General features: G+C 38.7%; 1 protein-coding gene across 3 annotated transcripts in view; it reads left to right on the plus strand.

Moving 5' to 3' along the window:
* LOC149181620 (putative zinc metalloprotease EGY1, chloroplastic) overlaps positions 1-17,969 on the plus strand; it is a 387,966-nt gene that overhangs the window by 113,849 nt on the left and 256,148 nt on the right. For all 3 annotated transcript variants that reach the window (XM_089416656.1, XM_089416654.1, XM_089416657.1), the window contains one exon: positions 12,295-12,396. In XM_089416656.1, the coding sequence (XP_089272782.1) occupies positions 12,295-12,396 (102 nt within the window). The remainder of the gene's footprint in view (positions 1-12,294; positions 12,397-17,969) is intronic.

Below are 17,969 nucleotides of genomic sequence, written 5' to 3' on the forward strand. Positions count from 1 at the left end.
TTTAGGCTTTAGCCTCTCCACAAAGTCTTGAGACTAGAACACCATCCGATGCTACAAAAACTAACAAGAAAGAGGGAGAAGATTATGATGACATCTTTGCACTGGTTGCCTGCTACACTACTATTCGATCTATTGTTGCTCTTGCTGCTAGTCAAGGATGGACTCTTCACCAAATGGATGTGAAGACCACATTTCTTCATGGCATACTCCAGGAAGAAGTATATGTTGAGCAACCATAGGGTTTTGAAGTACAAGACCGAAAGACTCTTGTTTAGGATGAGAAGGCTCTCTATGGATTGAAGCAAGCCCTTAGGGAAACAATAACTACCTGATGAAGCTTGGTTTTACAAGAAGAAATGCCGACTCAAACCTCTAATTCAAAGTTGTACAATATATGCCCCTGATTTTGGTTTTATATGTTGATGACTTATTCTTGACAGGTGGAGAGCCTCTGATTCTCGAGTGCAAGAGGGATCTGTCCTCTGAATTTGAGATGAAAGAAATTGGATTGATGCACTACTTCCTAGGCTTAGAGGGTGTGATAGAGACCTAGTGAAATTTTCCTCTCACAAGGGAAATATGTGGTGAAACAATTGGAAAGATTTGGAATGGTAGAATGCAAGTCCATGGCCACACTGATGGAGATGAACTTCAAGAAGCTATGTGGAGACGCTGCAGAATCTGACTTGGCAAATCCCTCTGAGTATCAACAGTTGATTGGGGCACTGATGTTCCTTGTGAACGCCTGACCAGACATATGTTTTGTAGTTAACTCTCCGAGTCAATTTATGATTGAGCCTCTTCACGCACACTGGGTCGTTGCTAAGCATGTGTTGAGATATTTACATGGGACGATTAATCTTGGACTGAGATATTCTGCCAGAGATGTGAGGCTACATGGATACATTGATGCTGATTGGGCCGAAAATGCTATTGATAGGAAGAGAACATTAGGGTGTTTTTTTAGCTTGGTATCTGCCATGATATCATAACCTAGAAACCCTTGACCTCCATAGGATCTTCAATTACTCCACAGTGCCGTTGAAAAACTCAGAACTTGATTTGTATTTAGATTTGCATTAGAAGCATACATTGTAGAGCTCACGAATCTCCGTTTTTGTAGAGGCCATAGAGGCTTCTAGTAAGAGAGCCAACCTTGAGATTTGAATTTTCTATTAACTTAAATTTTGCAGCCAAAACCCCTCGCGTGCTTTTAATTTCAAAACTAAATTTAGAAAACCTTCACAAACAACTTTTTGCCAAAACATTATTTATTTTTTAGTGAAGATCTTTTGCCATTGATACACTGCCACATCATACATTGTTGGGGCCTTTGACCAGGTGAAGGGGACATTAACTTTGACTTGACATAACTCTCAAACTGTATGGAGTCTCAAGGCGAGCCATATACCGTTGGGATCAACATAACGAGGGGCATCAGTTGGTGATGGTTATGAAGGCAAATTCACCATTCTTCGTCCTAAAAAATCTTCAACAAGTGCGGGGCTATTTGGAGCCTCAAGGGATTTTAGGGTTTTCCTGTCATATGAAGCTTTAATTAATGCAAACTAGACAAATATTAAGAGTGTTCAAGACCCAACGTTGGCATCATTGGCAACACCATTCAACAAATATTATCCTAGGAAAACCCCAAACTAGGGGAAAAACCAAACAACCTTTTCGTAGAGAAATTTGTCCAATTCAACAAGGAATACAATTTAAATTTTCCTTTCATATCTAATCAAACTGGCGAGTAACCAAACCGATGTCAAACCTGGTCATACAACCCTTAATAGCCTCAAAAATTCAATCGGTTGTGCCTAAAAAATATCGGCTTTCCTCATAGACTTAGGTTTGCCTCGAATTTTGTCCTTCTAATCTTCCCATAGATTCATCCTTTCAGTAGCCTCAGGTTCGTCCTTCACGAGCTTCGGATTTTTCCCTCAGGAACCTTAGATTCATCCTTTAATAATCTTCAGGTTCATCCTTTAATAATCCTCAGATTTGTCCTTCAAGAACCTTAGATTCGTCCTTTAGTAAGCCTCGAAATTTTTCCTCATATAATCCGAATTAGCCTTAGATGATGATCTGAATTTTTTTTGGATGCGTAAATGGAGAGGACAAATGTCAATAAATAGTAGTCGAATGTGCTGAATTGGTGTCTCCCTTCACTGCGGCTGACATGAATCTAACCTTATGTTTTGGGGCTGAAATTCATGGGACCAGCAATTCATGGGTTTTGGTGGCAACATTTTTGGTGCCATTGTTTTAAAGGTAAGACAAATTATGGAGACTGATCTTAGCTACAATACTTCAACACAATGTAGCTAAATTATGGATCTTCCAAGTGCAATTTGAATGGTTGGCATGGTCAATGCCTCTTCTATGCCTAGACCATTGCTAGGAAAGATTTGGTGCAACTGATGCAGGAGCATTCGGCTCAAAAATATCATTGTATTTTAGTAGACATAGGGGGTCTTGTGTTTTCAAGGAAGTTGGTTTCCTGAGTATTAAATTAATGTAATTATTAAGGTTTTGAGTGATTTTAATGAGAGAAACTAGAATAGGGATTAATTAAGTATTGTGAGGCATATTTGTAAATGTTTTCGAATGTAGGAGAACATGAGTGATGATGAGTGATTAGTGAGGATTGAGAGATTTTGAAATATTGTAAATCCTAGTTAAGGAATTGGTTTCATGATTTTGGGGATTAAAGAGAATCCTTAGGATTTAGTTAAGTTGTTGAGATCCTCAAGGGATCATTGAGAGATTTTAGGACTTGATGAGCAGATTAAGGATTTGAACCAGGAAATGGGTTAGAGAATCTTTTGTATAAATGTAAGCCTAAAAGGCATAAAAGAGGGTTAGCTAGCTAGGAGTTAATAAGTGAGTTAGTTAGAGAGCTACGGGTAGATAGATTGAAGTAGTGTCAAAAGGCTACTGATATAGAAGATCATGCCGAGAAAGAAATCCTTGTGTAAATGCTTGTTTATTAATACAGAAAGTGTAATTTCCGAGTTTGTGTGGATTGTATTGTATAATCGAATTATAAAATATGCATAGTATCATAGTATTTGCATAGCACAAGTGTGCAGGGAATTCAAAACGAATCCGAGAGAGAAGAAGTGCAGACATGAGTGTTATGGTTTGCACACAAACGGTATTGGAGAAAATCCTTAATGGTTATAGTGAAGGTAGAGCTGTAAGGCTTCCTAAAACCTAAGGATTTATGAAGGAAGCGTAAAGGCGCGAAGAAATGAAGTAACAAAGTGAAAATCGAGATCAGAACAAGTGAAGACCATAAGGTGAGAACAAAAACACAGGCAAAAAGCGAATGGGCTATTACACAGTAAGAAACAAAAGAACGTAATAGTGTACAGGAACTGTTGGATCAGTGAGATCAACGAATGAGAGCGAGGGAGATAGACGACTAGGATTAAGTTGCGCAAAATGAAGTTAAGAGGTTAAGGTACAGAGTGATCGGACCGTTCGTTTAATGAGTGATCGGACGCATATCGCTTTCGAAAGTAAGCGTAGGTTAATGTGCTAGGAAAAGGACAGAGCGGTCTTGAAAAGAGCGGTAAGCAGTATCTCGCGCGCCCTCAGAGTGGTAAATGGTATTTCTAAATTCTACGCGATTAACCTTAGCAGCCGACACGTAGCACGAGAAAACCACAAATCTCGCGCGCTCTCGACCTGATATCGGTCGTGCAAGTATCTGCGTGAGATTGTGGATGGCCATTGGATCGAGCGGAATTGATCAACGGTGGAGATCGGCCAAGCTAGTTGGTGAGCGGACGATGCGATAGCCGTTGGATCGGATGAGACAGATCAATGGTGGAGATCGACTAAGCTAGTTAGCAATCGGGTGACGCAATAACCATCGGATTGAGGAATGAGATCGACGGCGGAGATTCACTGCGCTAAAGAGAGCATCGATATATGCGCAAAGGTTTGTGGAATGGCGGAAAGGTAAGGTTTTAAATGTGGTTATGAAATATTTCTATTATACAAGAGTTATAATAGAAATGAGCGGAATAAATGTATTATGGTTAATGTTGGGTTAAACTAAAATCAGAGTTAAAAGGGTATGGTTAATATGTGCGGGTAATAAGAATTAACCAAAGATTATGAAGGATTTATAAGGTTCCGCTCAAAGGTTTATAAAGGTCCAGGCTTTGGACAATTATATAAAACGTTTCCGCTTAAGCATTTAATTAAGAGCATTAAACCTTGGATTAAGAAGGTTTTACTAGGCAGGAATATTAAAATTCCTGGGACATGTACATGACATGCATTTTATATGCATCATTATGGTATTTGCGGCTTAGGCTGGCATCATTTGGTATCAAAGCTGAACAAGGAATTCTGCATGTAAAAATTCTTTGAGAAACTTAGAACACAGTTATGTTTTGAAGGTATGTATACAAACAAGAGGAGATCAGATTTTAAATCTGACAAACAATAGGCACACAAAGATAAAGTGTAGCAGAATTGCAGATGCAAAAGAAACAGAGAATAGTCCATTCAAAGTGCAGGTGAATGGTAGAACAAGATCATGTAGAGGTCTTGAAGGTAGTGGCATAAGAAGGTGAGAAGATTGCAGCAACCTAGAGCAAGGAGTGCTCAATTGGTTCCAAAAGAGAGAACCAGAGAGATGCCGAAAGACTAAGCTTAGAGGAGAGAAGCTTAGTGAGGCATGTGTAGCAAGAAGAGGACTTGTTATTGCAGAGGTTTTTTTGCAACTCATGGAAAGATCATAAAGGCAATTCCATAGAGGATGTGGGTAGAATTGCTAAGGGATGAAGGAAGCTGGTAAGAGTTTCTGAATGAAAGCAGAATGTGGCAGAACCTTGAAGAATTCCAACAGAGGTTGGATAAAGAGGACAGTTGTGTTCTTAAAAGGTGCAGATGAGTTGAAGCCTAGAAGGAGCAGAGAGAAGTGCTCAAAGAGGTTCGAGAGAATAGAGAACCAAGTGCTTGCCAAAAGACCAAGTACAAAGGAAAGCTTGGTGAGGTAAGTGGCAGCAGGGAGGACTTGCTGTTGCAGAGGCTTTAGTGCAACTCATAGTAAGTGAGTGAGGAACTCATGAAGATAGAGAAGAAGATGACTATATTTGTCATAACAGAGATAACAGAGGTTCTGAGGAAGACCACAACAGAAGAAAAGTGAAGAAGGAGGATGCCAAGGCAAATGGCAAGAGAATGAGTCAAGAGGAGCTTGACAAGGAGATTGCAGAGTTAAAAGAACAACTCAATGTATTAAGGATGCTACTAGAGGAAAACCAAAGACAAGGTTGGGTCTTGAGGAAAAAGGCAGTGAAGTGGTCTAAATTACAGAGAAGGCTACAACAGAGGCAAGTGAAGTGGCTGGTGGAAAACTCAGAGAAGATGAGTTGGAAATGGAAGTTTCCATTTGTGAAGCAGAACAGGGTGAAGTTCTAGGTGAAGATGAAGACTGGAGATCTATGAAAGATCTTATGAACCATTGTGCGAATTCAAGACAGCAAGAAGTTTACTTTGCTGAGGAAGGAATTATTGATGATTTTCTGAACTGTTGGACAAATTCAGATCAGCAGGAGGATATGAAACCTTGTATATTTGAATCTAATAATTTTGATGTGATTACAGGTTTTGCAGAAGATGAGCAGTCTTTTGAAGCTGTCAAAAGTATGGAAGAGTATCTTTCAGAAGATAAATACTCTGAAGTAAAGAATGATGGAGAATGTCTCTTGAATGAGAAAAGCAGTGAATTATTGCAGCAAAAAGAATTTAGTAATACATTGATATTTGAAGCTGTTACAACACAGGAACAATTTCTTGTGAAAGAGGGAGATGAGATTCAGTCTGAAGAACTGATATGTGAAGCAACAGTTGAGATTGTTGAACCTTGTAATTTTCAAATTGATAAATTGTGTATAAATGCAGGAATTATAAGTGAAGATGAAATACTTATGAAGTGTCAAAGAGAAATTGAATTGCTGGAATATTTGTTGGATAACTCAGAGTATGACAGTGTGATTGCAGAGGAAGGAGCTCACTAGTGTGATTGTAGAGGAAGGAGTTCACTACAGTGGACAAGAGCAAAAAGACATCATTGAAGCAGATGGCGTGGAAGAGAGATTTGCTGACAGTCTCGAGAGTCCTTTAGGGAATTCTTTAAAGGGGTTGAATCAGCGTACTGATGTGCTGATAGAGAAGGAAAAGTCAGATCAACATACTGAAATGTCGCCAAGGGAAGAAGAGGCACTGAGGCCTTATGTTTTTCATTTTAATAATTGTTTTGTGAGTGCAAGTTTTGTTGCAGATGCTGGAGAAAATTTGGCACATATGAGTAGCCAAGTAAAGATGGAAGAGGAAGGAAAGTATGCTGGAATTGATGAACAACATAGTAATGTATTTGAGAGGAATCAAGTACAAGGGGAATTGGAGGACAATTTACTTTTTGAAAGTAAATTTACAGATATTGAACAGAGGTTGTTTGGAAAATCACAAGAGGGTAAGGATGAAAGGGCGGTAGTAAGAATCTGACAACTTCAAAGAGAAGATAATGAACAACAGTTTGAAGATGAGTGGACAGAGTATAACAACAAATGGTAGAGTATGTACCAACTCAAGGATGTGCTAGAGATAGAGATTGAAGAATTATGGCAGTTAATGATGAAGCAGTCCAGATGGAGGAGATTGACAACAACAGGGAGAATGATCAATTAGAATTTGAAACTAATTGACGAGGAGAGGAAGATGAAACAGAAGACTATAAACATACAACAATAGCAAAGGAACAGAGCATTCAGACAACTACAAACTAAAGTTTGGGACCTTGGAGGTTTTCTATCAACATAGGAGAACACATGATCAGGAGATCATGAATGTTTTCAACCTTGAGAGTTTGATGCAGGAGCATTCGGCTCAGAAATATCATTGTATTTTAGTAGACATAGGGGGCCATGTGTTTTCAAGGAAGTTGGTTTTCTGAGTATTAAATTAATGTAATTATTAAGGTTTTGAGTGATTTTAATGAGAGAAACTAGAATAGGGATTAATTAAGTATTGTGAGGCATATTTGTAAATGTTCTCGAATGTAGAACATGAGTGATTAGTGAGGATTGAGAGATTTTGAAATATTGTAAATCCTAGATAAGGAATTGGTTTCATGATTTTGGGGATTAAAAAGAATCCTTAGGATTTAGTTGAGTTGTTGAGATCCTCAAGGGATCATTGAGAGATTTTAGGACTTGATGAACAGATTAAGGATCTGAACCAGGAAATGGGTTACAGAACTTTTTGTATAAATGTAAGCCTAAAAGGCATAGAAGAGGGTTAGCTAGCTAGTAGTTAGCAAGTGAGTTAGTTAGAGAGCTATGGGCAAATAGAGTGAAGTAGTGTCAAAAGGCCACTGATATAGAAGATCAGGCCGAGAAAGAAATCCTTGTGTAAATGCTTGTTTATTAATACAAAAAGCGTAATTTTTGAGTTTGTGTGGATTGTATTGTATAATTGAATTATAAAATATGCATAGTATCAGAGTATTTACATAGCACAAGTGTGCAGGGAATTCAAAAAGAATCCGAGAGAGAAGAAGTGCAGACAGGAGTGTTATGGTTTGCACACAAATGGTATTGGAGAAAATCCTTAATGGTTACAGCGAAGGTAGAGCTGTAAGGTTTCCTAAAACCTAAGGATTTATGAAGGAAGCGTAAAGGCGCGAAGAAATGAAGTAACAAAGTGGAAATCGAGATCAGAACAAGTGAAGACCGTAAGGCGAGAACAAATACACAAGCAGAAAGCGAATGGGCTATTACATAGTAAGAAACAAAAGAACGTAACAATGTACAGGAATTGTTGGATCAGTCAGATCAACGAACGAGAGCGAGGGAGATAGACGAATAGGATTAAGTCACGCAAAATGAAGTCAAGAGGTTAAGGTATAGAGTGATTGGACTGTCTGTTTAATAAGTGATCGGACGCATATCGCTTCCGAAAGTACGTGCAGGTTAACGTGCTAGCAAAATGATGGAGCAGTCTTGAAAAGAGCGGTAAGCAGTATCTCGCGCGCCCTCAAAATGGTAAATGGCATTTCTAAATTCTACGCGATTAACCTTAGCGGCCGACACGTAGCACGAGAAAACTAGAAATCTCGCGTGCTCTCGACCTGATATCGGTCGTGCAAGTATCTGCGTGAGATTTTGCGATGGCCATTAGATCGAGCGAAATTGATCAACGGTGGAGATCGACCAAGCTAGTTGGCGAGCGGACGACGCGATAGCCGTTGGATCGGATGAGACAGATCAACGGTGGAGATCGGCTAAGCTAGTTAGCGATTGGGTGATGCGATAACCATCGGCTTGAGGAATGAGATCGACAGCAGAGATTCAATGCGCTAAAGAGAGCATCAATATATGTGCAAAGGTTTGTGGAATGGCGGAAAGGTAAGGTTTTAAACGTGGTTATGAAATATTTCTATTATACAAGAGTTATAATAGAAATGAGCGGAATAAATGTATTATGGTTAATGTTGGGTTAAACTGAAATCAGAGTTAAAAGGGTATGGTAAATATGTGCGGGTAGTAAGAATTAACCAAAGATTATGAAGGATTTATGAGGTTTCGCTCAAAGGTTTATAAAGGTCCAGACTTTGGACAGTTAAATAAAACGTTTCCGCTTAAGCATTTAATTAAGAGCATTAAACCTTGGATTAAGAAGGTTTTACTCGGCAAGAATATTAAAATTCCTGGGACATGTATATGACATGCATTTTATATGGGTCATTATGGTATTTGCTGCTTAGGCTGGCATCAACAACTCTTTTGCATCCTTCCAAAATCCTTTGGAGAATGGGAGAACCCCAAATCCTAAAGTAATTTTGTGTTCTAATCATATCAAGAATCTAAGGTGATCCTTGAATCCTTGAATTTTTCTCTTATGGAGAATTATATGCCTAACTAGTACTTTCCATGTTTGTCACCACCAAGACTATGGACATTCCATTTAGCAAACTAAATGGCTCCTTGAAGACTAATATGAAGCATGTGCTTTCGTTTGGGCAAGATGCTGATACTCCAAGGAACGAAGGGAAGGTACCTATTGCCACCTGTATTGCACAGGGATGCACATGTGATAATCTAAATTTTTTGGAGTGTGGCATGATGATCCTAGCCTTCAAAAGGCTTGTATGTTGGTAGAAGGCTTCTTCAGTTGTACACCATGGAGATCTTTGGTTGGGAGAATCTCAATTCTATTAGGTAACCGGTAACCGGTAATCGACAACCTGTCAAACCAGCCGGTTAGCAAGCCTACCGGGTCAAACTAGCTGAAAAACTCGATTCACCTCCTCATTTCGCCTTTTTTTTTCCCTAACCAGTTCTAATCGGCCGGTTTAGGACGGAACGAACTGTTTTATTGCCAGGGCAACTATAACCCCCCCCAAAATGTGTTTTTTTGAGTTTTGAAGCTGGTTTGAGGGAAATTTGGGGTTGTTTTCCTCCAAAAATAGCCCCTCCAAGAAAAACATGCCTACCCTCTCATTTCCTGACACATCTCAACCCTAACAATGTTGGCAATTAATGGTAATGTTAAATTCTTAAAGTAAAAGTGACATTTCCTTTAATTTTCATTTTCATCCTTTTACTTAAATTTTTAACATTACCATGAAATGACTCAGGATGTTTGAGAGTGGTTTCGACCTCATTGGATTTCATATGGAGAAACTAGAATTTTAGATTTCACTCAAAATTCAACAGACTTGATGGTTTTCAGGATTTCATGGTTTGGGGGTTTGCAATGTTTCCATTTGATTCTATCATCCGTGAGGGTATGAGATTGGCATTTGATCAAGAACATGAAGCCCTTTAAGAACCTTGATTGTGGTGGCATTGATTGTTGAACTTTGTCGATGTTGGTGGTACTGATTGTTGAACTCCTCTACCATGGCCTTAACAAGAATGCACCCTTCACTCAAAGGAAAACAACTGGTTAGGCATGCTAATCTTTTTCTACCACATTATAAGGTTGAGGAGATGAACCCTTCACTCAAACCAAAATCATTGGTTAGGCATGTTAAACCTTTTCAATTTCTATCATGTTATAAGGTTGAGCAATCAAAGTCTGAAGACTTTGAGCTAGATGATGTTCATGTATCTCTTGTTGATGATGTTTATGTATTTCTCGTAGCGTTGAATCAATGATGAGTTTCATGAGTCACCATGTTGATCAGTGATTTGTAGTTTTGATGTCTATTTTTGCTACTACTAAAGTTGTAGAGGAGTTTTAGGAGTCCTCAAACTCGGAGGCATATTATTTATGTAGCTCATGTTGATGATCTCTTGTCTAGTAGTGGTGATGAGTTCGATCATGATGAGGAGTGATCATGTTGTTGATCACTAATATGTAGACTTGTAGTAGTTCAGTGACCCCATAGCTTAGAGCATTGTTTTCGGACTCTAGAGGCAATTTAGAGCCTCATTGATTATGTATTTTGTTGCGGATATGTGTTGCACTCGATGCTATTTTGATATATTCACCTTTACATGGTATATAGATGAGCAAACCTTGCAGATTTTGTTTCTAATGGCTTGGAATCATGGTTTTAAATCTTAAAAATAGTTTTTTTCATTAAAAATTAATTATTTAATGTATTTTTTTAAACCGGTTCGTTTAGCCCTAACTAGTCCCGGTTCGATCAGTTCCGGTTCGAAACCCGGTTCATTAGGTGGACCGGTTCGGTCACGATACCGGTTTTTAAAACATTGGGTTGGATGGCAGTTGTGCTTGTGCTTGTGTGGTGGATTGTCATGGCTTGGGTTCTTCTTCATGGTTGCATATCTTGGTTGATGGAGTCTTAGGAGTTTGTGGTTTCATTGAGGCTATGGTTGATGGTTATGAGATGGTCCCTATCATTGCTGGATATTGTTCATGGCTAGCTTAGCCTAACACTGATGCATCGCATGGTTTAAGTTATTGCAAAATCTGGCACCCTAGTGCAAAAGCTCAATAAACAACCTAGATTGAGAGGAACAATGGGAAAGTTACCTCTGTCAACTTAGCAACTACTCACTTGCTTTCTGTGGTTGGATACAATCTCCAATGGGGAGGCTTCCCTAGTAGATCTTAGGAATTAACCTATATGATTTTAGGTTAAATACCCCATAAGGATTCTACTATGAGATTCATCCAAGGACAAGTATGCAATATTAGGGTTTCAGGTGATTTTAAGGTGTGTTTTCAAGAGAGCGATTTCAAAGGTGCCTATGGTTAAATATAGAGGGCTTAGTTAGACCTAAAGAGGCTCAAATAGGCACCCAAACACATGCATTCTAGAAATGATGCTTTGCTGTTATAAACATAAAACTAGGGTTTTAATGAACACTTTTACAACATACAATTTTTTTATAACAACAATGAGAAAATAACTATAGAATTTATGATAAATATGTGGAAAATTGGGGCTATTCAATGAACAAATAAGAGAAGAATTTCAACAATTTTCAGTTGTTGAAAGTGCATAAATCAACAATAAAACCCTAGACGTTAGGCCCTAATTAATGGCTGAAAAATGCATCTAAATAATATTTTTAATTTTCCAAATGAATGCATGAGAAGTCTAACACTAGCACTATAAGGTCTAAGGTAAATAATGCCGAAAATTGCAGATTTGGCTGTAGCCTAACCCTAATTTACCCTAGAAAACATAAAAAATGAAAATTTAGAGTTTTTATTTTTATTATTTTATGGATTGACACAAGAGTGAAGACTAGTGCCTTTCTCAATCAAGGGCTAATGCAGCCTAGAGCTACAATTCTGTGGAAGAGGACCTATTACCCCTCATGTCAGTCAGGTGATCATATATATTTGCAACATATTTCACCACCATTGTAAGCCCAAGATCATAAGTCAAAATCCTTGTAACAACCATGTGGAGGTCTATATTAGTTATCCTAGGTCTTGTGATTGGTTGGGCCATGGACAGTCCCTTTGGATTCATCTCTGGTTCCTTTCATCCTGGATAGGATTGGAGGGTCTTAGATGGACTTACTTGAGGACCCATGGTTTTATAGGAGCCTGCTTTTGTATTAGTTAATAGTGATAATGTGATATGCATTTACACTATGATAGATCTTTTGTAAAAGCAGTTCTTTGAGCTTGATGTCTTTTTACAGTTGGATCACAATTTGTTTTAACCATATTCAAATCAAGCATAGTTTATTGTTTTCATTTTTAGATTTACCTTAAAAGTTAGCATATGATTTTCATAATACTTACTGCACATATTTTTAAATTGTGTCATCTTATTAGGAGGTTGGACATTTTCTAGCTGCGCTTCCAAAAAAAGTGAAATTGGGAATTCCTTATTTCATCCCAAACATCACCCTTGGGAGCTTTGGTGCCATTACACAGGTATAGCATCAGAATTTTATTTACTTTCTATACATTGGATGAAATTATTAGAAATAAGGGCCTCTCTCGTCAGAAAATATGTTAATGGGCACGTAAGGAAACACAAAAAGGTTTAATCATGAGGAATCGGATTATACGTTCACCATGGACAGGTCCGATTGTTATTTCTTTTTATTTGATTCTGTATAATGTATGTGACGAGAACTGAAGGAGAACCATTTCTTGATCCAATATAATCTGATAAGATGGCCACAGATTTGAATAGCTGTCTTTCTATATAGGTTTATGGGATTTGTTATTTGTTCTTGTAGCTTTTGTTTCAAATTCTTTTATTCAGCTTTGATGCTCTCTCTGATTCATATTGGCTTTAAATCTTCTTTCAGTTTTCGAATGCTTATTGTTTCCTTTAGCAAAGATCATCTCGGGACTGACCAACTGCATATACAGGAAACACGATGAAAAAAATTATGTTTATTTGGTATGGAAAGTGAATCACAGGCGCTACTTTTGAAGAGCTCTTAGAGCATAACAAATGATCTGGTAGTGTTTTGACTGGCCAGCAGTGTGCTACTCTTCTTTTTAATTTTGTCTAGATGTCTATTATCAATGGTATAGGCACACAACAGCAATGTATATTACAAGATTAGGAATCCCGAGAGAGTGATCAAGCATGTAAGTATAAAGGAGATAGGATTGAATAAAATACATGTAGAGAGATAGGTGATCAAGTTTGAGCAAGCTCCCCTATGAGTTATGTACAATGAAATACGAATATTGTAATGGAAAGCATAATTTACAATAATAATACATTGTCCAAGTTCACTTTCAACATAGGGACCATGCTCATCAATTAAGTTCTATTGGAAGCCTATTCGAATAAGGGAGTTTAAAAAATTGTGACACATAAGGGCTATCGACTTATATATGCTGCTACAAGCTGCTTAATCATTTAGTCACTCATCAAGATATTGAAATGCTAAGTATCCACTTCCACTAGATCCTTACTGCCTATATTGCTGAATTGTGAATTTTCCTCACATTTGTTGTCGTATTTGGGAAACAGCCACAAGGTTGATGGACTTTATCTATATCATCAGTTGGTCGCACATGCTGAAGATACAGGGTTCCTAGTACAGCTTTGAGTTCTCGTGTGTACATAGTACATACTTGTGGTGGCCTTGTATAAAAACTATACCTCTTCAAATTCGAACACAGTCCCTGCCTTTTCAGTGATACAATTTCTATTCAGCTGTCTGAATCTATGATTGAACTTGTACTAGTTTCTTGACCTTGGACACTGTTGACATGTTATCTCTAGTTTTGTCATTAAGTTATATTTTATCCTTTAGAAAGCATTTCTTTGGAAGCATTTTTAAATCTTGCTAACATCTTCTTGATTGACAGGGTTACTTGCAGTGTTACTTGGGAGCAGGAGCGAAAGTGGGGAGCGGGAGCGAAAACAGGAGTGGGAGCGACATTTTCAGAAGCTCCCGGTTTGGGAGCGAATCCCGGAGCGTTTTTTATATAATATATATATATTTTTATATTTTTTATATTTTGATACATATATGTCAACAAAAACATGTAGAATAATGAATTAGATATAAAAAACATAAAAAAACATAGATTGAACCATATAACAACAATCATCTAGAAGTTATAATCTTTATCAACCACATACACAAGTTAGTAACATAGTAACATACAACATATTGAGTCTCATGATTCATCAATCTTAAAGTTTCAAGCTTTCAAAATTCAATATATAACATTTATCATCATTGATCACCAAAGTTGTACTTGTAAGCTAAGTGTAACCATTACAACAAATAATATCTAACATGAAATGAAATGTTATAAAATGAAATGAAATGAAACAACTTTCAACTTTCATGAAACATCATATTCATAATTCATTACTAATGAGTTATAATTGCCAACTTCAAACTTAAATTGTCATATATTGTTTAAAAAAATATCATAATAAATATGAAAGAGTCAATAGTTATTAAAGCTACTAGAAACTAGAAAAGAGAAGTAAATCTATTATCTATTTCTTATGCTTGGGCCTCTTGCCACCACGAGAAATGTCTAATTTTTTAGTCTTGTTGGAAAATTAGGATCTTTGTCATTAATATCACCCTCTAAGCATTAATATCCAGAGGTATCTTTGTCATTACCTCTGTATTTGTATAGGGATCTTTGTCATTAATATCACCCTCTAAGCATTAACATAAGATAGAAAAAGCATAGCATGTCAAGTCAAGATTTTGTTTGAGTGGTGCGTACATTTTTAGGAGGGTCATGATAGAGGAGTTCGACAACCAATTTCACTAACATCAAGGTACATAGAAGGATTGGTGCTCTTGATTAAATACGAGTTCCATACCCTAATACATGACAAAATTCAATGGAAACATTGCAATCCCCCAATCTTGAAATCCTGAAAAACTGATAAGTTTGTTGGATTTTGAATGAAATCTAAAATTCTACTTTCTCCATATGAAATCCAATGAGGCCGGAACCACTCTCAAACATCCTGAGTCATTTCATGGTAATGTTAAAAATTTAAGTAAAAGGATGAAAATGAAGATTAAGGAGAATGCCACTTTTACTTCAAGAATTTAACATTACCATGAATAGCATATCAATACTAGGGCCTAGACTTGATCATTAAGCTGCCCCACTAAAAAATTATTTGTTTCTTTCAAAAAAAATTGCATTTCAAACATTACTACAAAAAAAAATTGCAAAAAAGGCAAAACACTCCCAAAAAGGCAGGGAGTGAAATTTTTTCTAGGGAGCGCGCTCTCGACCCGCTCCCGCCCGGAGCATGGATTGGGAGCGGGATTGAGGGGGGGGGGGCCCGCAACACTGGTTACTTGTGTTTCACTTTGAAACATTTCATTTTAGAGCAAGTGTTATTTATTTTAAAGCAATATTGAAGGCACTAGTCTTATATGCTCATCTTTGATTTATGTGTTGATGGTTATTGAAGTATATTTCATTTCATATTGCTCATCATATTTGCTCATAATCTCAAGTAATCCAAATTAACCTTGACATCTCCTAGAAACCTCACATCACCTTTTTAACTTAGCTTTTCATTTAGGGACCACCCCCCTTAGCTTGCCTAGGAGAGAGCTTAAACAGAGAGAGTTGGGAATAGGTGACAACCCCATCTCTTAGTTTTGTCACCAATCACACCTTTTGGGATTAAGGGATTTTCGAACTAACTTAGGCGTGTGTGACAGGCGGAAACAACAAGGTCCACAACAAGTTAGCCTCCCCCTCCCCTTGTCCACACTTTGGGTCGGGCCTGAAACGTTGCCCCGAACGTTGATGTAGCTAAAAAAGAAAGTAGAAAGCATAATTTGGCCACTCTCAACAGACAATGTACCATAAAATGCAAAAGATGGCCGGGACATACAAATTTAGCACGTGGGCAAAAGCCAACATGAACTCTACCCCTATCGTCATGGCCATCACCTTGGTTCCTGGGGCCCCTATATTGGCCCCTTGCATCACTAACGAACCCATGATTTTCCCAACCCCTGGTGGACAATGAACTGCCCAACCTTAAAGGGGGGTATTCACTGTTATATCATTCGCAACATGCTCTCATCCCTTGGAGGCCCGAGCAGTTATAAAAGAAAATTCAATAAAAGGCAAAAGACATATGAAGAAGGGTGGAAAAACAAAGGCTCGGGTAACTCATCTACCACGATTGCTCCCTCCTACATCTATACACCCAAGTGTGGGCTTCCCTCATCATAACTACCCTTGTACCATGGCATGTGGCTAGGAGCCTTCCCCAATGCCCCACTCCGTTCCATCATTATATCACTTGTCACCTGCCATATGATGGATCTACCATGGACTTGTTACTCCCTTAGAGGTTGAACCGCTTAATAGGGTCCTTCATTAACCTCCTTCTTGAACTTGGAGAAACCTGTATACTCCAAAGCCCATTATGGAAGGGCATGCCACTATGAAGTGCCCACTTGGTTCCATTACTTGTAAGCTCATTTGCTCAATTACACTAATTGTTGAAGTTTCTAAGTCTACCAGTTAGAAACCCTCCATGCACTTTACTGATTTATTCCTACCTACTTGTTCCATTACTTAACAAGTTATTTACAATTTAAATACTGAAAATAAACACTATTGCATGCTCAACATTTTACAAATCATCAACTGAAGGAAACAGATACAAGCACACAAAATGACACCGTTATTTTTGGACCAATGTCCCTGGAAAAACCCAATGCAGGAAAACCGGTGCAACTATCTAAGGGTTTTCTTATTAAGCAGTTTCAGAGTACAATCTGGGTGCCAAATCCGGCTTACCCAACAGAGAATGCTCTTGCCAGTAGTACCTCTCAGTCTGAGACAAATGTCCCGGCTGAAACCCCAGATGAACCCTTCGGCAGCTCAACTCCAATCTGCCCCAGAAACCCCAACGTCTGCCTTTCTGGACTGGGTCAACCTCTCTTTGCACAGTGTTGGCCTTGCGTCAGCCTCAGGAGGCCCTGCGTCAGCCTTCAGGCCCCCTGCACCAGCAACACTGGCCTCTCTGAAGCACTGGGCAGCTCCTGGCTGCCTCTGCGTGAGCCCTGGCTGCTATTGCGTCACTCTTTCTGGCTCCTGCGCTGATCTCCCGGCACTATCTCTACCTCTCTATCTCTCTGTAGTCACTTCCCCTCAGCTGCAACTCCGATCACTGATTCTATCTCTCTTAGCAAACCCTGCTCTAGAGAATAGAATGACTAATCATCTGGTGTACTCTCCAAGTGACCCTCAAGCCTCCTCTTATACTTTTTTCATTGACATATCAACGACTGAGATTAAGTCCCTAATCAACGGCTAAGATTAAATCTGGCTTGATCCATGTCTTTTGGACCATTCTAACACAGTTTTATATTAATCCACATTAATATTTTAATTTCCCTAAGTTTAGACTTAGGGACTCCATTAAAAATATTAATTATTTTAATATTTCTCAAACTGTTTAGAATCTGCCCAAACCCTTTCTGGGTATTGGAGATCTCATGTGCCCCAACCTCTCCACCAAATTTCGTGGCTAGAGCACATCCGATGCTACCCCAAATCAACACTCCCTCTTAGCGAGGACTGTGCTTTAGCAATACTCCTCACTGAGTATCACCTTGATCATCTGGCATCAGTTCCTGTGCTGATGCTAGGCCTGCTGCCCAACGTGCTCTGTACTGCTGCATCCTGTACTGCTACCCATGGCCTTGCCACTGCCACTACTGCATTCGTACTGCAACTCCCTTGCATCCGTGTTGTTGCTGGTCCTTTTCCCAACACTGCATCCGCACTGCAACTCCTCTCATCATGTTGCATCGTGCTGCCCACTGCTGCACTGCAACTCAGTTCTGAGAAGTGAGTAACTGATCTCCCAACTCTGACCTCTCTGTTGGGCTAGAGGACCTCCTGATGCTGAAGCTCTCTCTGCCGCTGATAAGTGTTGCCACTCTGACCTTTGTGCTGCTGCAACAACTCCCTGCATCTTGCACCGTTGCACACCTCTCTGTGCCATCCTGCACTGG

The sequence above is a fragment of the Pinus tabuliformis genome, chromosome 3_2 (assembly GCF_031772625.1).
Source record: "Pinus tabuliformis cultivar Carrire ecotype Pingquan chromosome 3_2, CPIR1, whole genome shotgun sequence".
In the NCBI taxonomy this organism is placed as follows: Eukaryota; Viridiplantae; Streptophyta; class Pinopsida; order Pinales; family Pinaceae; genus Pinus; species Pinus tabuliformis.